At 42.1% G+C, this 26,448-nt stretch overlaps 1 protein-coding gene across 2 annotated transcripts in view; it reads right to left on the bottom strand.

Moving 5' to 3' along the window:
• Nucleotides 1-20,351, bottom strand: part of MIA3 (MIA SH3 domain ER export factor 3) — a 57,774-nt gene extending 37,423 nt beyond the window's left edge. For both annotated transcript variants that reach the window (XM_077157927.1, XM_077157928.1), the window contains exons 1-6: nucleotides 20,187-20,351; nucleotides 16,309-16,442; nucleotides 12,097-12,183; nucleotides 6,402-9,234; nucleotides 4,820-4,972; nucleotides 2,696-2,832 (exon numbers count right to left, since the gene is read on the bottom strand). In XM_077157927.1, coding sequence (XP_077014042.1) covers nucleotides 2,696-2,832; nucleotides 4,820-4,972; nucleotides 6,402-9,234; nucleotides 12,097-12,183; nucleotides 16,309-16,442; nucleotides 20,187-20,319 — 3,477 coding nt within the window. In that variant the 5' untranslated portion in view covers nucleotides 20,320-20,351. The remainder of the gene's footprint in view (nucleotides 1-2,695; nucleotides 2,833-4,819; nucleotides 4,973-6,401; nucleotides 9,235-12,096; nucleotides 12,184-16,308; nucleotides 16,443-20,186) is intronic.
• Between the last annotated feature and the right edge of the window lie 6,097 nt (nucleotides 20,352-26,448).

The raw sequence follows: 26,448 nt of genomic DNA, 5'->3' as shown, positions 1-26,448 counted from the left end.
CTCAGAAAGGAGTTAGAAAACAAAACAAAACAAAAACCCTTTGGCCATCTTTGGATAATGTCAGGAAAACAATTTGTTATTTTGAAAACTTTAAATAAAGGTTTACCCTGTCTTAGCTATACAAACTGAATCTCAGGGAAAAGAATAGTTGATTATAGGTCTCTCTTTGTAGAAATATTCCATTCTTTAAATGAAGAAGGAACAGTATAATCAGATTATGATCATTTTGCAAACTGTAATGTATAAGCAGATCCAGGCAGTGTTCCCAATGATTAGTAACATTGCCAAAAGAAGAACATCAAGATGTGAAATGCCTGATGGAAAACCCCACATCACCTATCAAGTATTCTTTTTGTTTTTTCACACCATTTATTTGTTAATGAAACCAGGTCATTTAGGCTAAAATGTGTCTCATCTCACATTTGCATGCTGATTTCCTCACACTGCCATTTTTTTAAATTAATTAAAAAAAATTTTTTAGACATAACAAACACATTCTTACCATATGATCATTCCATCCTACATATATAATCAGTAATTCACAATATCATCACATAGTTGTATATTCATCATCATGATCATATCTTAGAACATTTGTATCAATTCAGAAAAAGAAATAAAAAGAAAACAGAAAAAAATTCATACATACCATACACCATACCCCCCCATCAAGCATTCTTGACAATCAAAATTGTACTTGAATCTGACTACCAACCTAAATATCAATTCCCAGGAAATATAAAGAACTAGGGAAACATGTTAATCTATACTATGGGGGAATAGTTAGTAAAGTCCAAGCCATGTCCTAGAAGTCAAACAAACCTGTTTCTTCAATGAGTGCATGTCAATTTAAACATAAATAAATAAAGAGAACTCTAGAGACAGAGTAAGTGGCATGAGACTTGCCCTCCTACTGTAAACTAGAAAACTGGACAAAATATATGGGAAAAATGTGTTTTAAAGATAAAGAACAAACAGGCAGCTCTACAGTTGTGACCCGAGAGAAGGGAAACAAATGAGGTGAGCCCACAATCACCCAGCTTCCTACCAGGAAGCACTTTCTAGATGTCCGGAGACAAGGGTGGGGAAAATCAGTTTGGAAGGACTGAGATGCCTGAAATATGCAGGGAAGGATACCAGAAAGATGGGAGCTGCAAAAAAAAAAAGAGTTCCAGAAATCTGTTAAGGGGTCCTCTTGAATCTCAGACTGAATTTTAAGCAATCCCGAGGTAAGGTAAGATTTCTTGAGGGTGGGCAAAGAACTATTGCTGGAGAAAAACAACCAACAGGAAGCTATAAGCTGAAAAATTCCCAGAGTTAACATAGGGCTGGGAGACCCCAGAAGAATCACTGTCCTCTGACCATCCAAATGAGAAGACGGGAAATGAGAGGTTACAAAATGCCGGGCACCACACTTAACACTTTACCTACATCAGCTCTTTCAATTGTTACCACCAGAGTGGTAATATCTACATTTTTCAGGCGAGGAAGCTGAGATTCAAAGTTTAGTAAGTTTCCCAAGTGTCTAAATAAAGGATTTATTGGGATTTGTAAGCAGATCTTCTTGGCTCTAAAATCTATACATTTAACAGAACAGGAAACTCTTTCCCACACAAGTCTTGAATTAATAAAACCTAAAGGGAACATATTTTTGTTGGGGAGGGTTCTTTCCCTCTAGCCCCAAGAGCAACTTGACCTCCAACTTCCGAAAGCTTGCCCATTCCTATAAATTACCAAGAAAAGTATCTAATTTCAATATATACCTTTTTAGAAGCTAAGTCTTAAAAAGACTAGACAAATATCCAGACAGAATAAATGTCTCATTTGGATCTCAGCCATTTAGAAAGATAAATCTGAATAAATATTCTACTACAAGTGACTGTCTAAGAAATCCTTTTTTTTTTTTTATACATGGGCAGGCACCGGCAATCGAACCTGGGTCCTCTGGCATTCCAGGCAAGCATTCTTGCCTGCTGAGCCACCGTGGCCCGCCCTAAGAAATCTTAATTTGTCTACTATCTTCAGAGGACCCCTATCCCTTACAGTCTAATACCACTTATTGTGACATCAACGTCCTTTATGATTTACCCCTGCCTCCCTCCAACAGACCACCCACTTGTAGTTCTACACTTCAACAGCACCAATTCCTCATGCTTCCCTAGCCTCCCCAAATAATCTTTATTTCATGTCTCCATTTCTCTGCACATGCTGTTTCTTCTGACAGTAACCTCACGCCACAGCCCTTCTATTCAACAAGCTCCACGTCTATTTAACTCTCTGCTCAAAAGGTATCTCAACTAACTTCTCCTGAACTTCCCTCATCATCTCCCCCCACCACCACAATGACCCAATAACTTCTTCTATCCATTGGTAAACACTGATACTTCTGCCTGTATTGCATTAGGTTGCAAGTGAATGTCTTTACATTCCTGCTAGACTAAGAGGAAAAACCACGTTAACAGGGGTGTATGTGGCTACCCCTGGCCCACAGCATGTCCTTCTTCTCCAGTGTGCATTGAACTGAACTATGAACCCATAAAAACCACACACCTGTGGTTTGTTCTAAGGCTATCATCAAAGGATCAGGAGAAATTTTCATAAAGACATTCTAAGTTTTTCAACCCATGTTCAAAATCAACTTTAAAACTCTATCAATCAACTTCCTATCTAAATAAGGTGTACGTACCAAACTTACCATCTTACTTAAATAAAACATCAATGAATATATTAAGTGAACTGCATTTTCCAAAGGTGTAATACTTGTTGGCTCTTCAGCATTTGTTTCTGTTTGCTTTTTTGCATCAACAGGAGTGCCTTCTGTTGTAATTTTCTCTAAAATTGAGGGAAAAAAACTGATGCATTATTTTCTGTTTTAAAATAAAAACTGTTTCTCTTCCCTTTAATTATTAGGGGCCCAAGAAATATTAGTCACTGAACTTGGAATGCATGATTCTCCCAAAGACAATTTATATGGAGGAAATATTCCAAACCCCAACTGGAGCCATCGTACCCTTCAATTGTAAAATGAACATATTTCTAGTTCCCTGCCACCACCACCGACTCACTCCATCATTTCTGGCAATGCAACTACTAGATCAACAATATTTACTCATGGGAACAGAGAAAAACATAAATTTTTGCTTTCTCCATATACTTATATCACATTTAATAAATATTTATTTAGTGCTGGTGAAGCACTGTATCATAACCTTCAGGAAAACAATATGAAGAAGAATGAGTTTGCACCTGCAGGTGGGATGCACCAATGCTTGGCATGGTGGCTGACCTCTGACGGGCACTTAATGATTGTTTACTGAATAGCTGGATGACAGCCACATGAAGGGGAGTATGGCAAAAGCCAAGGGAGGCTAAAGGGAACTGTTTGCAGTGCAGAGAGCCCTGACCTGAAGTTTCTGTGAAAGAAGACGAATCCTAGCTAAACCTTGAAGGGTTTCTTTATGAGGGCTAGGGGAGGATCTCAGTAATGAATCCCTTGAGTCTTCGGCACGTTTTGTGAATGGCAAGGAGTCCAACATGGACAGCATCTGAAATGCATGGAGGCACACTGGGAAGACTAGCCTGAGAAGGTAGTTCATGTCATTTTGTGGTCATTTTTAAACGACATGGCAAAACTTTGTTCACAACTTGTAAGCAGAATTTTTCCTAATTCTGAAGGTTTTTGAGCAAAAGAGTAACAAGGGACATGACTCATCTTCAATAAGCATGTAAATCATTGTTTTTTGAGTTTTATGAGTTACAAGACTTTAGAAGTAGAAAGTATTATACATGAATGCAATGGGAAACCTCTGATACGCTCCTTCCTTTTCAAATGAACTAAATTCACCTCCCTGCTGGGACTTCCCCAAGGCTTTTAGAGGTGGAGTTAGACCAGTGTTGCCAAGCCTCGCAGGAGTTCCTAGGTGTTATTACACCTACACTTACAGACCACAGTGTTTACAAAACACAAAAAAATAAAAACCATACCATCATTTCAACATATTAGACAAAATAACCAATCAGCTGTTCTTCTGATTTACTGAGAAAATAAGAACGAGCTACACAAAAATGAGAAAGCTGATGCTACCATCACTGGGGTTGTATTTCTTTCTCAATTCAAATGAAATGCATTGCTCTCCTGTTAGGTGGTTACCATGGTTAAGTTTACTGCGATTAAGTCCTCATGACAAGTGTCAGTCTATACCGGACTACTCATACCACAAAGTTCTGGACTGTTTCCTATCTTACAGCACAAAGATACCAGGATATAAATATTCCCTTCACTGCTTCTGAAACAAGCTTTACTTAATATGTCCAGGTAGCAAATATTAAAAAAGGAACAAGCTACATTATATACCTTTGGGGAGACTAGAAGGGGAGTGGGGAAAAGCACAGAATTAGAAAGTTTTAGAGCAGTGGTCCTCCAACTTCAACTTGCACCAGCACTTTCTGAAGGGCTTGTTAAACAGATTGTTGAGCCCTACTCCCAGAGTTTCTGATTCAGAGGCTGGAAAATTTGCATTTCTAAAATTCCTATGTGAGGCTGATGCTTCGGGTCCAGTTGAAAACTACTATTTTAAAGCATAAGGCCTTTTCATTTTAGATTAAGATTATTAAAGAACTTAGTGATAGCCAAGCATTGGTTTGTAGGTTAGGTATGGTCTCTAGCCTCTTTCTTATTTTTTACTTAATTTTTTTTTTAACTGGCAGACACCTGTACAACTTATCCCTTGATTTCCTGAGTGTGACAGCAAATCTCCTAGATGGTCTTGTTTATGATATATCCTTACTTCGAAGAGAGAAATAAGCACGGTTTATTTACCTGCATCTAGATCTTCCTCAGTATTCAGCTTCTCTGATGCTTCAGAAGCATCTGCATCACTAGTCACAGGCTGAGCTGAGTGAGTGGGAACCTCCATTTTAAGGTCTTCTGTGTTCTCTGACGGGAGATTATCCTCAAGAGGCGGTTCTATCTCTGCAAGGGAGAGGTATGCTCTGGGCTAGCAAAGCTTAATGAACCTACCATTTAGCTCATGCTCGGACCTGTGTCCTGTCATCGCACAACTCCCGGGGCACCTCACACTGCCCTCCCTGTTACTGGCATCCCCTGGAACATAAAAGCTCAGGAAAATAAAGAGTTCCAATTTCTTTCATCCCATTTCAGAGGTGGCTAATTGATATAATAAAAATTACATTGAAACCCTTGCTCTATAGTATTTCATAAATAAATACATTTATGGTAGGGACTTCAATAACTTAACTTCTCCTGGCAAACCGATATACACCTACACGTATAAATGCGTACAGGAGGGCTCCGGTCAAGAGCAGAAATAGGAAACATCTCTTCTACACAGAAGCCACACAAACTCTGACATATACAAAGCATGCTTGTCTCACAGAGGTAGTCCAGAAAGGAGCAGCAATACATACAAAGAAAGACATTTTATTAACGTGTCTTTCAAATATGTTCAAGGTAATGCTAAGAGTGAAAAAGAGTGAACCCTTCCTCAAGAGATTCAGGTAACAGCTCAAGGAGACACATAGCAAAGATAAATGTCTTTGAAGCCTCATATTTTAGCCCGAAAACACATTTGAATTTTGCATTCTAATCCAAGCTATTGACTGAATGCAAGAGTGTTCCCCTCCCCCAATTCTCAGGAAAAACTGGCACTTCGGGAAGACAGGACGTATGTATTCTGCAGCTTTATGTTCCTCTAGGATATGGTATAGGCCCTCACGTACCCCAGTGTGAAGAGCATGGATACAGAGAAAATAGCATGAAACTAAGACATAAAGTTTATGTCAGGTTTTGGCTCAGAGTCAGTTCAACAAATATATGCCAGCTGCCTTCTTTGTGTCGAGCACTGTGTGAGAATCTTCATCCTGGCTCTAGCCTGGAGCAATCTGAATGAAAGAACTCTAGGGCCCAGTAGTTTAACTGGAGTAAGTAGTTGCCCTCATGAAGCAGGAAAGATAGGAAATCAACAGAAGATGAAACACTGGGGCAATAAAAAGGCTCAGGCAAGGCATCTGTTCAAGTTATGCCAGTCAATTCCTAATGGGTAAGCAGATACTTTATGGTAAAGAAATTATATTCAATAAATCTCTTCCATGTTATCACATGAAATCCATCCTTACTCAATAGCCCTACTTTGTACTTCATTTCCCTGTTTATTTCTTTTTCTCTAGCTTTTTATAGTCTGTTTCTGAAAATGCTAGCCAGTTTCAACTGCTGCCAGACTAAAAGGAGGCAAGAGGGGACACACAGACCTCATGATGCTGTCTCCTCTAGGCACACTGCAAATCGTGAACAGTGCTTTGCAAATGAAAGATACTTCTGTGACACACACACACACCTGGTTTCTCAAACCCGACTCTACAAGGCCAGTGGACAAGGACCTTACCTTCCATAGGTCCAGACCAGCCTTCTTCTGGAGACAGCGCTGCTGGCGGGGGCACAGTCCTCCCCAGTGTGGAGTGCCTGTACCGGACAAAATAGATCAAGTCTTGAACATCGTCCAGGACGGCAGCCTCCTCAAATATGTTATTTTCCTTCACTCCCAGGGCTTTATTTTCAGCCACAAGAGTATCAAGCATTTTCTCGGCTACACTAAGAATCTGTGACTCAGAAGCCCGAAAAACCTTATCTAAGACTTTTTCCACGTTATAGGGCAGGCTCTCTTGCTGAGCTGACTTCAACTTCAGCGACATTTCTTGGAACATGGCTTCCAGCTTATGGACATCAAAGTACTTGCGGAACCGCTGAAAAGACTGCTGTTCTTTAAAGAAGCTCCCTATTATAGGCAAGTCTTTCTCGATGCCATCATGCTCTGGCTTCACAGCGACAGGTGGAGGCCACTGGAACACGTCACCTTCGCGTTCTTCAGAGATGGACCACTGGCTTGCCATGTCCATGAATTTCTGTAGATCCTCATGGTCCTCGTTTGAGAGTTCTTCTACCCCAGGTTTTTCTGAAAGCCCTGAGGTCTTCAGGTGCTCCATTTGGCTGTCTTTTTCAAGATATTCAGAATTCTCATTCTGAAACACTTCACCTGACTCTGGAGCCTGAGTATTTTCCTTGTCAGGAAGGTCACCTCGTTCAGACGGGTCGGGCGCTTGCTCATCCACGAGACGGCTTTCTTCTTTTCCCACCACCACACTGGTTGGTTCTCCATTCATCGTGTCTATCCCTCTGGCCACAGTTTCACTTTTGGTCTCCAAAATGATGCTAGTTTCTTCCTTGCTCTTCTCTGTTTGCGGATCAGGATCATTGTCCCCTAGAATAGCTCTTTCAGGGACTTTCAGATTCACGTCTAAATTCCTGTCCTGCAGCCCAGTGTTTTTTTCTTTAGACTGTTTTGCACTGACAGCATTTTCATCCTCCAGCAGTTCTTCAGGCATGTAGTTGGCATCTTCCACTTCCGGCTTTTCCGTATGGAAGTGTGGGCCTTCGGCACCACCAGTGGGACCGGCCTCTCCCCGCTGCTCTGGGCCCTGCGCAGCCGTGGGATGGACACGCCCTTCCTCTGAGGGGTCCTCCCTGACCTCTTCCTCAGAAAGCCCCATCTTCCCATTCACCTGCTTACTCACCACCACAGCCACATTGCTTTCTTGCTGCCAGGAGAGATTTCTTCCCGGGATGGAAATTTTGTCTTCCTGTTCTCTTGGCAAATCAATTTCATCTGGAGAGGAGAATCTAGGTTGATACTGGGTTTTAAGAACTAGTTCCTCTTCAAATTCCTCACCTTGATGCTCCACTGAAACTCTATGTGGTTCGGGTCCATTTACCAAAACATCTACGTCCTCCACACCGTCTTTGGATGCATTACGCTGAACATCTAAGAGTGGTGCAATATCCACGGATTCCTGCTTCACTTTGGCATTGTTGATTTGAGCCCCCACAGTTTTAGGGCCAGATTCACTCTCTGAACCACCTTCAAAAATCTGCTCTCCAGGCTTTTCTCCATGGAGCATTTCTTTTGAGATATGAATAGCTGCTCCTTCTAGGTCATTTTCCTTGTTATTAAAGGCTGGTTTTAGGGTTTTACCAGTTTCGGCAGCCAACAGAGAGTTAAGATCAGTGCTCTGAGCAGACCCAGGCGCAGCTGCCCCTTTCTGCTCCTCATCTTCTAATTCTGTCTCACCTTGTGCTGGTCCCTTCGAGAAGTCCTGAACTTTTCTCTCTTCTTCTTTAACGTGAAGTTCTGTGTTCATTTCTGGGTCTTTGTCATCATTTGCCTTAGGGACTTCTTCAGTCAAAAGACCATCTTTTGCTTTTTTAGGGTCAATATAATCTGCTGCTGATTGTGCTTCCTTCCATTGGCTATCTGGGACTAATACATCATTATCTTCTTTTTCTTCCTCTGAATTAGAACTCTCTAAATCCATGGTATCTGTTTTCTCTTCACCTCCTGTGACAATAGAGAAGATAGTATCCCCCAAGGTTGTTAGAATATTTTTATCATCATTTTTTATGCCAGGAGACTGAGGAGCCTCAAACTTGGTCTCTTCATCTGAATTCTGCTCTTCATCTGTTGAATATTTCTCAACTCTAGATTTCACTAGAATTTCCATATCTTCTTCATCTGTAAAGGTTAGTAATGGGAGCTCATCAAAGTTTTCTTTATCTTCCCCTCCTTCCTCCTTCCCACTTGGGTAATACTCAGCATCTAAGTCCTCATCAAAGTCATCTTCTAAAGAAGTAACAAGTCTGGTCGTCTCATCATCAGAAACAAGTGCATCTGCAGTTGAACCAAATTTGGTTTTCAAGTCCAGAGTCATTTCTTTTTTCAGAAGTTTATAAGCATCAATCTTCTCCTGTTCATTTGAGACTTGAGAACTATTACTAGTTTTGTTGTTTTCACTTTCTGGCACTTTTAGCTTATCTGGAACAATTTCTTCAAAAGGTTCAAATGAAGGATGCTTTCCATGAGCATTTTCTACTTGACTCTTTATATGCAGGTGGTTCTTCTGAACCTCAAATCTTTCCTCTAAATCCTTGGCATCCTCAGAGAATAAATTTTCACTTTCCTCTAAGTTGACTTCTATTGGTGCAGGTCCAGGGTCACTGTCCTCAGATATTTCAGAAGGTTTTTCTGGATGCTGAGGAAGTTTTGCGGTAGCTTTCTCAGAATTTCCAGTTTCAGAATTGTGCAATTCCAAATATCCCAGAATTTCTTCTATATTATAATTATCAAAATCATCTCTTCCTCCATCAAAACAAACAAAATCTGTCTCCTGTTAAGAGAAAAAAAAAAAACATTAATGTGCCACTAACTGGGTGTTACAAAAACTCTTACCATGCTAATAATGGGGCTAATCCCAAATTCACGTTTGGCTCTAGAGGGGCTTTTGTGACAACCTTGAGTGATGACTGTTTTTAGGCTATAGAAGGGTAAGAGGCCGGAACATTTTTTCACTGGCTTCTTGCTTCCATGAAGAAGGACCTCTACCTGAGCAATACTTCTGGCTTCCCTTCATTCTCTTTTCCCCAAAGGAATGATTCATGTGGCTAGTGAGTTTGTCCAGCCCATCCCTTTTCACTCTTTGGGACCTGCTAACCAGCAGGAGAGGACACACGTCCTCAGTTCCTTATGCTGTTAGTTTTATAGGGACAATTCCCACTGCGGGAGACCCCTCTTGACTAGCTCTATGTGTGGCTAGTTAAGTCTTTCTCATTCTAGACTCCAATGTTAGAAATCCCATCATTGCCACACACTTGTGCCATATTCTCTAAAACAATTCATTAGTAAATAATGGTAAGATTTTGATCTCCAACTGCCTGACTCCTGGGAGTCTCAACTTGATCTAACCACAGATGGAGAAAAAAGGGGTGCTATTTATTGGGTCTCCCAACATCCATGCCTGGTGTTCTGGCTTCATAATAATTTGTCCATGAAAACCTGGGATATCACCCAGTCTCTCTACAGCATAGACTACTCTGCTCACCCAGAAAGAAATAGGAAGAATGATCTTATTGTCAGGCTCTAAGTCTCGACGGATTTCTTTTCCGAGCAGGTAGAAATGTAATAGACACACATGTAAGAGGACATATGGGCACTCTCACAAAGCCAGAGAGGGGTGAGGAAGGTGAGAGGCCTCAATGGAGTTTTGCTGTTGTTGTTAAATTTCTGAGCACTTACACTGAGTAAGGTACCCATGTTAAGCATTTTACTTGACTGCTACAACCCTGTGAAAAAGAACTATTACTTCATTTTACAGGTGAAGGTACTGAGGCTCAGAGGTAGTTAAAGGGCAAAGCCAGAGACTGAAAAGCTTCCAAAGCCCCGTTTCCTGCACTGTCTCTGGGTGGCGCAGGGTGAACAAAGTTTCCGAGTAACCCTGAAGTCTGCTCTTGACTCAACTCGCCTCAGGCATCGCCTGCCTCAATGGATTTTTTACTCATATTTTCCCTAGTTTGGGAAAGATAAATCAGCTTAAGAAGTATCTTATTGAAATGCAGGTGCACGCATCTTTAAAGAGACAGAAAACGGTGTCACGAGAGCTTCCCTGCTTAATTATCACCACAAGAATCTCTCCAAGATAGATTTAGTCAGGGGCAGAATCCTAATCTAAACGAGCAGTCACTAAGATTTGCTGTCAGGATTATCTGTAAGTTTATATTCTTCTTTCCCTCCACTAAGAAACAAACTGGCACAATAGGATCCATACACTGAGGGAAAAGTTAAGAAACTGACAAGGTGATTTCCTTTTCCTAACTGAAGTTTCACAGTCCTTGGGGGTGACCTGCCCAGTAAACACAAATGAATGATTTCCTCTTCCCATCACACGCATTTCTAAGCCATTTTTTTATTACTGAGAGAATGCAGTGGACTCTCAAAGAGGTGAGGTCTCTCGCACCGATGAACTGCTCTCTCACATTTACACCCTAGCCAGCCTCTTCATCAGGAGTGGGGCCAAACAGGCAATGGGGCTGATTTTATGACCCTCTAGATCATCAAGACATTTTAAGAATAGCATGAGGCCTCACTCATTCTAACAATCTTGTCTAAGATTCGCCAGCAGCGTGTGTGCTCTGCTGCAACTCCAAACAAAGAGTCCCTCAAAGACTTGTGAATGTAGGTGGAGCATCAATTATCATCAGTGTTTAAACTCCAGAAAATCATCAGCTGGAATGAGGATCCCAGTACACAACATCCTTCAGGAACACGCCACTTGAAGTCAGTGCACCACTGAAGAATGCTTTATAGAATGTACAGTCGTACTGCATAGACTGGAGATGGTGTCTCACCTGAAGGTAAATTCCCAGGTTCTCTTTTCCAAACCTATAGCATAAATATAATCCCTAAAATCACTGAAGGGTCAGTAAGAAAGCCTTTGTAAGACTGCATTTCTGGTCCTACACATAATTTAGAGTTCGATTTATGTAACCAGATGTATACATACTTAAGATGTCTAATTGATATTCAATGGGACATCTTTTCCTTTTGCTTACAAAAAAATTATTTATCTCTTAAATTTATTAAGTAGATTCCAATATATCGTTATCTTAATTTTTTTCACATAAATCAGCCACAAAAAACCCTGTAAAGAGTATACATCTTTGCACAAAAACCTGCTTCAATAATAGATAACTATCAAATTTTTTTATATTTTACCACTTTTAATTTTCGATATATAACATTCAATATGCCAACAAATACTAGTAAACACCAGAGATTTGTTTCTGACATTCCAAAATTCTACTTTAACATATTAGATAACTATTAAATTTTGACACAGAGACCCCTTTCCAAACTTTTTCTTTCTTTCTTTTTTTTCCCACAGGCAGTCTGGTTCCAAATTAAAATCTGACATACAACTGTTAGAATTTAAAAAAATTTTTTTTTTTAATAAGGTAGGAAGGAGTTGGGGGAGGTCACAGGAGGCCTCCATGAGGAAATGATCTTTGATTTTATTTATTTATTTGCATATGGGCAGGCACCGGGACTCGAACCCCAGGCCTCCGGCATGGCCCAGGATTTTTAAATTTTCTTGACTCCTCTCCTTCAGATAAACATTCAAAGGCAGTTAACTGAATTTAATTGATAAATTCATAAACCAATTTATAATTAAGAACAACAAAAATCCAGAACTTACATCCGTTGGAAGTTGCAGCTCTTCTTTAGTATATTCATGAACTACTTGGATTAAATCCTTTGGAAAATACCCAAAAATACGTCCAACCTACAGGAAAGAAAAGGCAAAAGCAACAACTAATCAAAATTCTTTATGAGAAATATAAAAGAGGCTTCTTATGAGAGAGAGGAACTACCCAGGTAAATAGGGAGAGATCAACAGAGAGAGATCAATGCTATTATAATTACACCAAGATTATTATTCCGGTGAAAATTTAAGTACAGAATATTGTTAACCTTTCTAAAACCATTGAAGTTTTCTCTAAACACTGAGTTTAATTCTAAACACAAGGCACATAAAACCAAATTTTTGAAGTAGAGAAAGTATCTGCATAAGAGATTATTATTGTATATGAGATGATTAAAACCATGAAAATCAAAGCTAGTTAGAAACGCAATTCCAAATAACCTCTAGCAAGACTTAGCCTGCATATTTCACTGCATTGCTCATAAACTAGTACCGATGAGTATTTCTTAAATGAATAAACACCAACCATGAAAATTAGTAATTAAAAAGAACACGAAAGTTCTGAATGTGTGACCACTATAACAAATGGCAAATATTTATGAATAGTATGTGTGGTACTAGCTTTTTCAAAAACTACATTTACAGGTATTTGGGGAGAAAATAAAAATGTGCTGCAGTCCGTACTAATTTACACACCAAGCTATAGTTTTATGCAAATTAAAACCTCTCTAGAATATAGCCCCGTTCATCTTCAGCACTAACGGCTAAGGTGATATAAAGTGTCCTCTGGGGAGACACATGCTGTGTTTTACTAGTTACTGCCTGAAAGGAGGGGTAGATTTCTTCCCAATCATCAAAGGGGAAGGTGCTGGTTTGAAGCTGTTATGTACCCTAGGAAAGCCTGTGTTCTTTCAATCCAGCCCCGTGGGTCAGACCCATTGTGGGCAGAACCTTTTATTAGGTGGTTTCCAAGGAAATACAACCCAGCCCATTCGAGGTGGATCTTTATACTTTACTGGAGTCCTCTGAGAGAGCTCCTGGAGAAAGAGAACTCAGAAAGGCCCCAGGAGAAGTGAAGAGAGGAAGAAAGACCCAGGGACATTTTGGAGACAGCCACTGAAACCAGAAGCCTGGAGAGAACCAGCAGATACAGCCATGTGACAGAGGGAACCTGGGGTGCCTTTCTTCAGTGAAGGTATCCTCTTGTTTTCACCTTAATTTGGACATTTTTATGGCCTCAAAACTGTAAATGTATAACCTAATAAATCTCCATTGCAAAAGCTAGCCCATTTCTGTTATACTGTATTTTGGCAGCATAAGCAAACTGAAACAGAGACTAATATGCAGATTAAATGCACATACACAAAAAAAGCCCACTTTATCACTAACTCCTAAAATATCCTCATTCAAAAAATAAATAATAGGGGGAACAAATGTTAAAATAAATTCAGTTTGAAATAGTGGTAAATGAAAGCGAGGGGTAAGGGGTATGGTATGTATAGTTTTTTTTTCTCTATTATCATTTTATTTCTTTTTCTGTTGTCTTTTTATTTCTTTTTCTAAATCGATGCAAATGTACTAAGAAATGATGAATATGCAACTGTGATGATATTAAGAATTACTGATTGTATATGTAGAATGGAATGATTTCTAAATGTTTTGTTTGTTAACTTTTTAATTGATAAAAAAGTTAAAAAAAAAAATCCTCATTCATAACACTGCTGTCATATCTGGTAACTATTCGAAAACCTCCATAGTAGTATAGTATTGCTGTGATGATGAGCTAAAACAGGGCAATTAAAAGCTGCCACACTGGAAGTTAAAGTCTGAAATTTAAAAAAGATACAGAATGAAAAGTAAGACACAAAAACAAGAATCATTTTGAAAGCTAAAGAGAATTTTTAATTTTCTAAAGTATTAAGACTCAAAAAAATGAGAGGGGAGATTGAGGGAAAATATACTTTTTCTTACTGAGGAAAAAGAGCACATAAAACTGCACAGTTTATGTACTGGATGGTGTTCTGTTTACTGTGATCTCACAAAAAAGTGTTGCAGATCACAGCGATGAACACACAACTGTGTGACGATACTGTGCGCCACTGATGGTGCACCATGGATGGGCTGTATGTGTGAGAAGATTTCTCAATAATAATCTATTTTTTTAAATGTTGCACAATCGTGGGTAGGAAGCAATCTTTACTTCCAACTCGCTTGATTTTGCTTCTACATATCATCTCTGCCAAGGAATCATGGACTTGATATGGAAAATGAAAAAGGATATTGCTTTAAGGGCACACATCCTGCATAAGCTACTATAGCATACATGTAAATAAGTTCCACTGCCCTGTAACAAAATAATCAAAAGGAAGACGGATAAGACATGGACCCTTCCACTGCAGAATCTTTAACTTTACATGGTGCTAGGACATAACAAACAAACTGCAATGCGAGGAAGTAAAAATGAATGCCACATGAACGATGCGAAGAGAGGGTCACCTACAGAATTAGGGGACAGCTGGGCACTGAAGGCAGTGCTTCCCTAAGAAGGCAGGATGAGAGCTGGGACTCTGAAAGACAAGCAGGATTTCTAGAGATGAAAAGAGTCACCAGCAAAAATGTGGTGGTAGGAAAATGCAAGATGAGTTCATTTATCCAAATGTTCAAAGAAGATGAAGGGAAGAGGAGCTATATGAAACATATAGGGCAGGTACAAGGAAAAAGATTTCCAAGAGTGCAGATTTTTAAGAAATCTTGTCTAGGAGACTTGTAAGAAAAAGAACAGATTCTTATTTCTATAAAGTGATTCAACTGGAAGCTGTCTGAATAAAAGGGTTGTATTTGACCACTTGATCTCTCAAGATTCCTCCCTAGGAACCTGGAACTCATCAAACTGAGTCTTTTTCCCTCTCAGGGGTTCTCGAGCATTTGGCGATTTATTGAAAGTGAAAGCATTCACAGTTCAGAGCAGACATTTCTTCACGTTTGGACAATCCTAAGGGCAAGAAGAACCTTTCTATTTTAAGGAAATATGCAGTCCATACAGCACTTTTTAAAAAGCAAAGGACAATAACGCATGGCCTCTCAATCAGCTTCCTCACAGTGGAAACTCCTCACTATAAGCATCAAAGCAAAATGCATTTTGCTTCATGTCTGATATCAGGACACTCAAAAGTGGCTGGAAATAGCGCCCCTAGGCAGCCTCCAAGAGCAGGGGTCTGAAAAGCAGGAAAGGGATGGCCCAGAAGGTGATAAAAACCAAAAAACAAGAAAGCACAAAGCAAAAATTACATTTTACTTTTTTAACAGACTAATGAATAGCATAAATGATTACGTAACACCATTCCCAGGACACTAAATTTTCACGAATTTAATAATATAATTATATTGAAAAAGAAATACAAATAAAATTAACTCTTAACTTGCATGCCTGGCACACTATTGTAATGGGCCAAATTGCGTCACCCAAAAAGGCACACTTGAGTCCTAATCCCTCACCCTGGGAATGTGATCTCATTTGGAAATAGGGTCTTTGAAGACGTTACTAACTAAGATGAGAACAAACTGAATCAGCGTGGGCCCTAATCCAATATGAATGATGTCCTTAAAAGAAGGCAAGAATTAGACACAGACAGACAAACAGTGGACAAATGGCACAGAGAATACCATGGGTTACCAGCAAGGCCCCACCAAAGGTTAGGAGAGGGGCATGGAACAGATTTTTCCTTACAGGTTTCAGGAGTAGCATGGCCCTCCTGACAACTCCAGAACTGGCAGACAACAAACTTCTGTGGTTTAAATCACCAGTTTGTAGTGCTTTGTCACAGATGCCCTAGGAAAGTAAGGCAGCTGTCTTGCGTAGTTTACAGAGGTTAGCCTAATGCCCACAGAGCCTATAAAATAAGAGTTTCTTCCTTTTCAAAGAAATGAAGTTAAGAATTTTCAGTTTTTGTCATTTCAGCCTTTAATAGGTATGGTAAGTCCTAAAATTTGAGAAGCAATAGCTAGAATCTGTTCCATCCTATTAAAGAAACCTCTGCAGAGCCCCTACTCCGCCAGGTCTGATACCTGCAGGCAGAGACATCGTTTTTTTTTTCTCAGTCTGGTAGAGCTCCCTGAAAGTCTCCAATAACACAGTTATTTAACTCTATGGAGGTAAACAAAATGATAAAAAGTGAAAAAAATAAGATATGTTAAAATTTTACTTACACTTCCAGCCCAAACTTCAGGCAATTTCCCAGCCAGTTTATAGTAGACATATACAGGGTCACCTTTTTTAAAACTCACAAAACGACAATCTGGGCCTGTGAAATCTTCTAGAGCCTCACCCCGGTACATTAACACTGTATATAAAGAGAGAATAAAACAACCAAATATCAGAATGCAACTTGTACAGTTCACATGGATTTAAAGACTGTAAATAATGAAGTTTCTCCAGTTCACTCTCTGGAATGACTTTCAATTGATATGTTCAAATTATCTGAAATCCTTAGGGCTTTATTGTTACAAATCACAGCATCCCCTTCCAGTAGACAGGGAAAAAGAAAGCTTTTCCTGCTTTTCCTATGGATGATGCTGAGAACCAGAAAGCAATGTGTCATACTGGGGCTCACCCCGATGAAGCTTATTCCTGCAAAGAAACTAAGCCTACTTATAATTAGGTCTAAGAGTCACTCACACCATCACCCCCCAGAGCCTCTTTTGTTGCTCAGATGTGGCCTCTTCCTAAGCCAACTTGGCTGGTGATCTCATCGCCCTCCCCTGTATGTGGGACATGACTCCTGGCAATGTGGGACTTGACGCCCAGGGATAAGCCGGGACCCAGCACATGGGAATGAGAAAGCCTGCTTGACCAAAAGGGGGTAAGAGAAATGAGACAAAATAAGGTCTCAGTGGCTGAGAGATTTCGAACAGTCAGGAGGTTATCCTTGAGGTTATTCTTGTACATTACACAAAAATCCCTTCTGAGTTTATGATATATTGGAGTGGCTAGAGGAAAGTACCTAAAATTGTTAAACTGTGTTCCAGTATCCTTGATTCTTGAAGATGACGTTACAACTATATAGCTTTTACAGTGTGACTATGTGATTGTGAAAACCTTGTGTCTGATGTTCCTTTTATCTATGTATGGACAGATAAGTAAATAATAATAATAATAAGGATAAAGAATAAATAAATAATAAAGAGAGATAAAGAATAAAAATTGGGCAGACTGAAATACTAGTGGTCAATGAGAGGGAGGGGTAAGGGGTATGGGATGTATGAGTTCTTTATTTTTCTTTTTTTTATTTCTTTTTCTGGAGTCATGTGAATATTCTAAAAATGATCATGGTGAGGCATACACAACTAGGTGATGATATTGTAAGCCACTGATTGTATGATATGGCTGGAGTGCCCGTGTGTTGATGTTTGCCAATAGAAATATTAAAAATTTTTTAAAAAATGAAAGGCATCTGCCCATTACCACAACTGGCTGGTGAAGTTCTTGGTTCCCTATTCAACCCTCTAATTCTCAATCTTTGCTGTTTCAAACATAAAAAGCAAAAATTTTTCAAATGAATATAATCAAGTGCTGATGCTGAGTAGTTTTAGTACGGCCATCACAGGGCTAATAGAGAACTGGGAAGGGCAACCAGGAAGCCCCAAGAGATCAATTAAACGTGAACTAACCACTAAAAGGCACTACCTTTAAGTGGCTGTAGCTGCTATCATGCAGCAGTAAACACTATTAGTTTCATTTGCAATTAAGCTATTCTTTCTGCACATTATCTGAATAAATTAACAGGAGACGATGTCACACTATATTGGAGATCCAATCACATCACAAAGCGATATTTTCTCAAAGTAAATAACGTTGACTATATTTGACATTAAGAAGATTTCAAAACAAAGGAAGAAACGCCTTTTTAATTTTTCTATAAACAAATTCAAAAGCTGACATCACATGTGGCAGGGACCAAGTAAAAGCTCTAAGGATGTTTGCTGCCTTCAGTCTTAAAAATGCAGGATTTAAATCACATTCAATCTAGAAACTGGCAGTATTTTTTTCTTTTTGTTGGCCAAATACAGTTTCTGATGTAATGGCCAATAAACGTATTTAAATAGCAGAGGGGAGAAAAGGATGAAATGGAAATAACACTTTTTTAAAAAGCCAATTAGGAAAACAAAAGACAATTAGCAATAAAATACTTAAGTATCTACATATTTGCGGGACAAACATATCGATTTGGAAAGGATAATTCATTTTTTGAAGCTAAACTCCGATTTTAGTAAGTCAGCATCTTTACTCAGATATGAGTGGGCGAGAGGCAAGGTTAAAAGTGATGAACAACGGTGGCGCAGTGGCAGAGTTCTCACCTGCCACATGGGAGACCCGGGTTCAATTCCCGGTGCCAGCTCAGGCAAAAACCAAAAAAGGGATGAACATTTAGGCTAGGGATCCTTCCGGAACTGGAAATGGCAGTGTTCCTCTTGTCCCCTTAGAACAGACAGTGAGGATTTACACCACATATCACGTGCCCGCTCAGTGTACACTATGGAACAGGTGCCGGACAAGCACACAAGGACACCTTACACACAACACACACCACCCTATCAAACTCTTATTTCACACAACCCAGGCCCTGCTCATGCTGTCGCCTGTTGTGTCTGGTCATATCTGTGTGGACACACACCATTTCTCAAGTTATGTTACACAACTGTCGGCCCTTCCAACCCCACAGGTCATTTCTCAGTACTGAGGCAGTGATGTGATTCTCCAGGTCACTTATGTTCAGGAGGTCAGGTGGGGCAGGGCTTGGACGCGAAAAACAGCAAACATTTTGGCATATTCAACTTAGCTTGCTAATAGCCCAGTTTCGCTTTGAGGAAAGTGAAGGAAAAAGAAGTCGTGGAAGTTGTTTTTGCTGTTACAATGTTTACTTACATTCGCCCTATAGAAACCTCTAGGAATGGCTTAATGCAAATTAACTCTTCAACTTCAGAAATCTGTTTTTGCATAACACCAATTTGAATATAAACAGTAAACTTGAGGCTACCTAGTCTGCTCATTATAAATTTCTTCTATATGTATTGCTTGCAACGTATGCACAAGCTTTTTAATAGCGGTGGTGAAGAAGTCATAAGGTTATTTGAGAACGGACGGGAGACCCTGAGAATGATCCTGGTTCGGCAAACGTAGGAAGGGATTCCAACAGCACAAGGAGCTGAGGCTAATGCCAGCTGGCTTCTAAGACGGCTAAGTCTTCATTATTACTTAAAAAACCCTCTTCATCTAGGGGTCTCTGCCCTCCCCGCAGCCCATCCCCCCTCCTCCCCCCACCCCCATCCGGGAGAGGGAACAATTCCGCTTCCTGCGCAAAGAAAAGAGACTGCCAGGTGGCCGCTTTCAAAAGCCAAAGACGCCGGCGCTCCTGCGCCCTGACTGGCAGTGTGCAAGGAGACCTGCATGCACAGAAATGGCATGGGACAGCAAGAGTCTGGGCGCAGATCTCGGAAGACTCCGCGCCCGGATCAAACCTGAACTCTACCCGCTGCTCAAAAGGCAAACGAGCCCCAAACCCCAGGCGAGCAGCAAGGCGGAGGATGAAGGGTCAGCGTGCCTTTCCCAAGCCCACCGCAACCTGCGACCAGGCGGCCGAGCTCTAAGCGCATCCACCCCTGGCGACTGCACCCACCGGGTCCCGGAGGCGCAGGCAAGCGCTCGGATGCGGTGCAGACCCATCTCCCCTCGGATTACTGGGACGCGGCGGGTGGCCCTGGGGAGCTGGGGTGGGGGAGCTGGGGGCCACCCCCGCCCGAGTCAGCAAAGGACAAATAAAACGCCGGCAACAAGTGGGAGGCACAGCCCCACCGTCAAGGCCGAGAGGCCCTGGCGCCGGCACGGCGAGGCAGAGACGCAGGAACAGGGGCGCACCCCCCTTCCGCACGCCACACACCGGGCTGGCGACCCCCCCCAAACCCCACCCCACCCCAGCCAGGCCCGCAAGGGTGGCCGGATTCGGGTCCCCACGCCAGCCCCCCGCCCCCGCGCCAGCCCCCGGGGCGCCGCAGCAGAGACCCCGGGGCACCGCACACGGCGCACTCACTGCTGCACTCGTCGTCCGCGCACAGCTTGTGCCGCGAGAAGCGCCGGCCGGGGCTGCTGTCCGGCTGGCCCCACACCCTCCATAGCCGCCCGAGCACGAGCAGCCAGAGCAACAGCCGCGGCGCCGCAGCCATGTTGGGGCCAACTCCGCGGAGGCGGGGCGCGGGACGAGGCCGGGCGGGCGGGGTGCGGGGGCGGCGGGTCGGAGGCGGGGCGCGGGGTAGGCCGGCCGGGCGGTAGGCGGGGCGCGGGCGAGGACGGCGGGAGGAGGCCGGGTGGGCGCGGAGGCGGGGCGGGGACGCCGGGAGGAGGACGGGTGGGCGCCGGGAGGAGGACGGGTGGGCGCCGGGGCGCCGGGGCGGGGGCGCCGGGAGGAGGCCGCGGGGGGGCGCCGGGAGGAGGCCGCGGGGGCGCCGGGGCGGGCGGCGGCACGAGCCACGCGGCGCCCTGGAGGGGTGCACGCCGCTTGCTGACACGTCAGCGGGGGCTGAAGGAGAGGGGCGAGCGGGGCGCCGAGACGGAAGCCCGAAGCCGTGGGCCGCGGCCGCCCGGACCGCCGCCCTCCGCCCTCTCCGCCCGCCCCGCCCGGCTCCCTTGGTCGCACTCCCCGCTCCGCACGTCGGGATCCCCTGATCCCGCAGCGTCCCAGCGGAGGTCTTTTCTGGAGTGTTCTTACAGCTTCTGCTTTCTGGTCTGACCCCAAACTAGCTCAGGCCCGCCCACCATCCTCTCGAGGTTTGGGGCCTCCTTTGCTGAGCCCCAGGCTGCGTCCGCGGTCTGCCCCGGCTTCGGGCGCCCACCCTTCGGACTCCAGCGCTTCCTTAGCGGCCGTCCCCTAAGGAGAGGGGTGTGTGCGTGAAGTTAATGGGTCACGGGAGTGATCTAGAGCCAGGTTCCTATTTGGCCTGTATTTGAGCCTCGGGGCGGGGGAGGGGATGGGGATGTGGGGTGGGCAGTGGGTCGCTAGCTGAGATCTTGACATTCTTGCTAAGTGCAAAAGTAGTTTAATTCAACACAAATGGTTTGGGTTCTGTTTCATGGCATGGGGATGTGGGGAGAGGATGGCAGTCAAAGATGAATAAGATATCCTGGCCCTTATCTAAAGAAGCCCACAATTTAGTGGAAATAACTAACATATAAAACAATTAAATTATGAATATAAAAGCGAATGTTATAAATATCAGAGTAGAGGAAAACGAAATAATAGGAGCTAATATTTATTGAGTGCTCTCTTTATGCCCAGGTGCTATTTCAAAGTCTTTATGTGTATTAATTCAGGTAATCCTCACAACTGTAGTACCTTACCAAAGTAGATCCTATCACTTTTCATTTTAGTGACAGTAAGTCAACGCAGTCACACCTCTGCTGAGTGAAGCTAAGATTTCAACCTTAAAAGCTGCCTTTTTAAACACTTCTGTAAGTTCTTCATGATGCAACAAGTAGTTTTTGGATTTTCTTTCCGAGTAAAGGAGGAAAAGCTTGTCAAAATCGTAATATAACTAAATTATCTACATGTGCTGTATATATAAAAGCGCACAGACCTGCAGGTTAGCCCAGGGCCGAGTGGCTACAATGCTCCCATCTTGGTTGGAGCATTTTTCATTTGTCATTGGCCAGGGGCTTTTCAGCTGCAGACTCAGTTCAGTGTGTTTATCACCCTCCAACCCGATCAAACCCAAGCTAACTGGATTCCTTTACAGCCAAAGGAAAATGTGGTCCCATGTGTGAAATCCACATGAAAAGGTGGGAAAGAGAAGATCACGGGTGTTTGTCTGCCATGCCATTAGAAATCCCTTTGGTCTAGTGTGGTTCAGAAGCTTCTAGGAGAATGTATGTAAAGGCAAGGGGAGGTGCTCTTTGTCCAAGAGGTGGTACTGTTAGGAGTTCTTCATTTCAACTATTTTTAAGTGGTTTTTTTAGAATCTTAGGGATGTCTTATAGGCATCTCTGACTCAATGTATTGAAAACCAAACTTATTTTCCTTCTCAAACCTTCTGTTTTCAGTCTTCTTTATCTTGGCAGCTCCTATCTTGCAGGTGCTCAAGCCAAAAGTTTACAAACCATTCTAATACCTCTCTTTCTCAAACACTCCAAATCCCATCCATCAGACGATCCTGTGCCCTCTTTATTTTAATAGCTCTGTTGACGTATGGTTGACATACAGTTAACTGTGCGCATTTGAAGTGTATGATTTGATAAGGTTTGGTTGACATATGTACACACCTATGTGGTAAGACAATCACCACACTCAGTATAGTGAACATACCCATCACCCTCAAAAGAGTCTTTGTGCCCCTTTGTAATCCTTGTTTCCCTCTCCTGCTTTCCTCCACACAACCTTCTATAGCTATAGATGAGTCAGCATATTCTAGAGTTTGATATAAATGGAGTCATACAGTATGTATTCTTTTTTGGCTGGTTTCTTTCACTCAGTATAATCATTTTAACTATATCCAGAATTTGGCCACTTCTCACGGTCTGCTAGGCTAACACTGTTAGCAAGACCCTGTCTCTCAGCTGATGTTGTAACAGCCTTCTCACTGCTCTCCCTCACCCTGCGCTTGTCTGCCCAGAGTCTTAGTCCTCATAGCCACCGGAGTGATACATCTGTGACATAAATCTGGCCATCCCCCCTCCCTCCGCAGTTCCTTCCTATGGCAAATCCAATGTCTTTACTGCGGCCTGCACTTCCTTAGTGGATCTGACTTCCTTTGCTCGACTCCCATTTCCTCTCCACGTACTCTGTTCCACCCAAACAGATAAGACCAGCCCTGCTTCAGAGCGTTTGCACTTGCTGTCCTCCCTCAACCTGTAACACTTCTCCCGGTGGTCTCCCCAGCTAACTAGTTCCCTCCCTTCATCGAGGCTGGGTAACAGTGCCAAGGCTCAGTAACAGTGCCATATCTACCTTAATAGAGAGGCCATCTGTGACCACCCTGCTTAAAACAGAGCTGCCCTTCATGATTATCTAGCCTGTCGCCCTGCTTTTTTTTTTCTTAGAGCATAATTTAACATTTAACTACTTGAGTGCCTCCTTAGCCCAAATATAAGCTCTGCAGAAGCAGAGAATTTGTTTGTTCAGTGCTATTACCTCAGTGCCCAGGAAAATGCCTGATGTGCATGAAGTTCTCAACAAATAATGTGTCGGATGAACACATGATCCTCACACAGTATCAGTAGATACTCCTCTTAACCTAAGCAAAGCTTTGATATGGAAAGAGTACTAAGGGGGAGCGTGACAGGAGAATAAGTCATTTTGTGTCCTGTCCTCCCTCCCCCAGGAGAAACCTCAGCACCGGGAACAGAATCTGGAATATATTTATTGTTAAATAAGGGCATATAAGTTGTGGAGGAAGCAAATGAAATCATACTGTACTTTTTTCCCCATTATACCACAAGAATATTAAAGAAAGTGAAGTTGTTTTAGTCTTTCTTTTTTCTTTTTAGAGTAGAATTACATGACAGTTCATTAGTTGAAGCAAAGTTTCAAAATGAGGTAACTTAGTCTTATTTTACCTCACATGTACTTTGGCTAGTATTCAGATACACCTGTATATGAGGGTCACGGCTCCCAGTTGCTGGAGAACTGACTCCCCAGCTTATAGATTTTCCAGGGTTTATTACCTTCAAGCTATATTAATATGCTGACAAGCTTGTTGGATAATCAGAAAAGAAATTCCAGCTGACCACGCCAGAGGCAAGGGAGTAGCAGTGCTTCTTACCAGCATGTATAATTAGTGAATGAATCAGCAATCATTTCTACTCTTAGCATTTGAGTAGGTAGTATTGATGTTTAATCAACATAAATTCAAATCCCAAGTATTTATTAATATGTCAGGTAGGGTTTAGGTTGAGTTCTGGTTAAAAATAAATGTATCTGGAGGAGCAAGGGGAGTTCAGTGGTAGAATTCTCACCTGCCATCCAAGAGACCCGGGTTCGATTCCTGGCCGGTGCACTTCCCCAAAAACAATCAAATAAGCAAAACAAACAAACAAAATTCAGCAAATGGTGATGCAATAACGGGATACTCACATGGGAAAACAATGAAATGTGACCCCGCCAAACAGCATACCAAAAAAAGTATCTAATTCTGGGTTTATAATAGCTAATTAGAAATAACTGGCTACAATCAGTTTCATTTTGAGTACCTACAGTGAGATTCAGACTCTACTGGGTTCTTGAGCAGGGGGAGGGAGATTGGAAATAGAAGAAATGGAGAGCCGTTGACCTCAGAGAATTTGCAGTTGTAGTCTGATTGAAAAGACAAGGATGCTACATCTGAAACCAGTCAGAGCATAATAACGTGTGTCACTGTACACCTGCCATAGTGTTTCCGAGGAATGTTTAGATGATCTCACAGTTAAGTCATCAGAAAGAACTTAGTCCGTTGCCAATGATAAAACAATCATCATTCAGAGAATGGTATAAAACACCTCTTGGGGACTTCAGCATCCAGCCAAAATGGAGCAAAAAGGAGCAGCTTTACTCCCCACATAAGACAACTTAAAAACTGAACACATGCACGAGACAATGATTTTCAGACATTGGACAATAGGCAGAAGTAGACATTGATTCCTAAGAGAAACAAACCAAGTGAGCACTATAATTACTCCAGCTTTCTCTCTGGAGAGAGTTCCCAGGCCATGGCCAGGGAGGGGAAACTGAAACAGGCAATCTCCTTGAGTTGAGGACACAGATTTGAAATTTGGGGGGAGGCCAAGGCAGGTAGAACTCACAGGACGACAGACTGGAAAGAAGGGAGGTGCACAGAGAGGAAAGAGCTACACAGAGAGCACCGTACTAGTGAGTGCGTGCATGTGAAAGAACCAGAGTAGAGCCATCAGGAAGGAGCATGGGGAAACACCAATCATAGATTATGGCCAGAGTGGAAAAAACTTATAATAAGCAGGTAGAATACTCAGTAAAAGGGAAAAATTAGCTCAAGATTTAAGGCTGTCCTGTCTAACAAAGCTTAAAACAAACTTTTAAATGATCAAAACTATTTCCAGGTAAACTCACTGCGTTCCAGAAAAAATGCTCAAGATTGTTTAAAATAGCTAGGACCCAACAAGACAAAATTAATGTCTGAAATTCAATTTTTAAAAGTGAGGTCCACACTCACTCTAAGCCCAACTCTGCAAGTGAAATCATTGCCCTCCCTCCTACATGGGACATGACATCCAGAGATGAAAGTCTCCCTAGTGACGTGGGAGATGACTCCCAGGGATGAATCCAGACCTGGCACCATGGGATCAGCAAGTCCATCCTGACCAAAATGGGGAAAAGAAGTATAATTAATAAAGTTTCAGTGGCAGAGTGTTCAAATGGAGTTGAGAGGCTACTCTGGAGGTTGCTGTTACACAAGCTTCAGGTAGCCCTTGCTACCTATCATAACCTGCCAGCCCCCAACCATGACCATCCCAGCCAATCCTAAAGAACACCTAGGGCAATATGTAAGATTCCACAAGGGTTCCAAGCACCAGAGTAACCTGCCAGAAACCTTCAACCTCCAGATGGGTCCCTGGTCCAGATAAGTCCTGAAACCTAGCCCAGCCTCTCTAGAATATCAGATAGTTCCATCTCCATACCCCATATTAATGACAGACCCTTCCAATATGAGAAATTTAGAATGGCCATAGCCCAACCACCCCTAGAGAGAGGGATGGAAAACAAAGGTGATGGTGGAGTTATGCAGAGAAGATAGGATTTAATAAATGAATATGAATGCTGAATCATTAAATTGATATCTCTTTTAGTCTCCAGTATTTTAGGGCTGCTAGAAGTAAAAGCCTAAAATTGTGAAATTGTAACCCATGTCAAACTCTGAAATATATTCTACGACTAATTGTGGTGCTGTGCTTTGAAATGTATAGCTTTTATGAAAATATATTATTTTTCACAAAAAAAGAAAAAAAAGTCTATTGTGATGATAAAAAAAATATTTAAGCCTTCTAGCCTCCTATATTCTGGAGCAGTTCATGGAAAACTCTGAGAGGATCCTATGGTAGCCCATGACAAACTCTGGGATCTGTCCTGTAACTACCTGTTGAAGAGTGCTTTGAAAACTATTGCTTTTTTATTTCTTTACTTTGTATAAATGTTATACTACACAATCAAAAAACTTTTTTAAAAATGAGGCATGCAAAAAAAAAAAAAAAAAAAACACCAGGAAAATATTACCCATAATGGAAAGAAGAATTGGTCAATAGAAACTGTGTCAGAAATGACAGAACTATTTCACAAAGATATCAAAATAGTTATA

This window comes from Tamandua tetradactyla, chromosome 4 (assembly GCF_023851605.1).
Source record: "Tamandua tetradactyla isolate mTamTet1 chromosome 4, mTamTet1.pri, whole genome shotgun sequence".
Classification (NCBI taxonomy): domain Eukaryota; kingdom Metazoa; phylum Chordata; class Mammalia; order Pilosa; family Myrmecophagidae; genus Tamandua; species Tamandua tetradactyla.
This window is presented reverse-complemented; position numbering and strand designations above follow the sequence as displayed.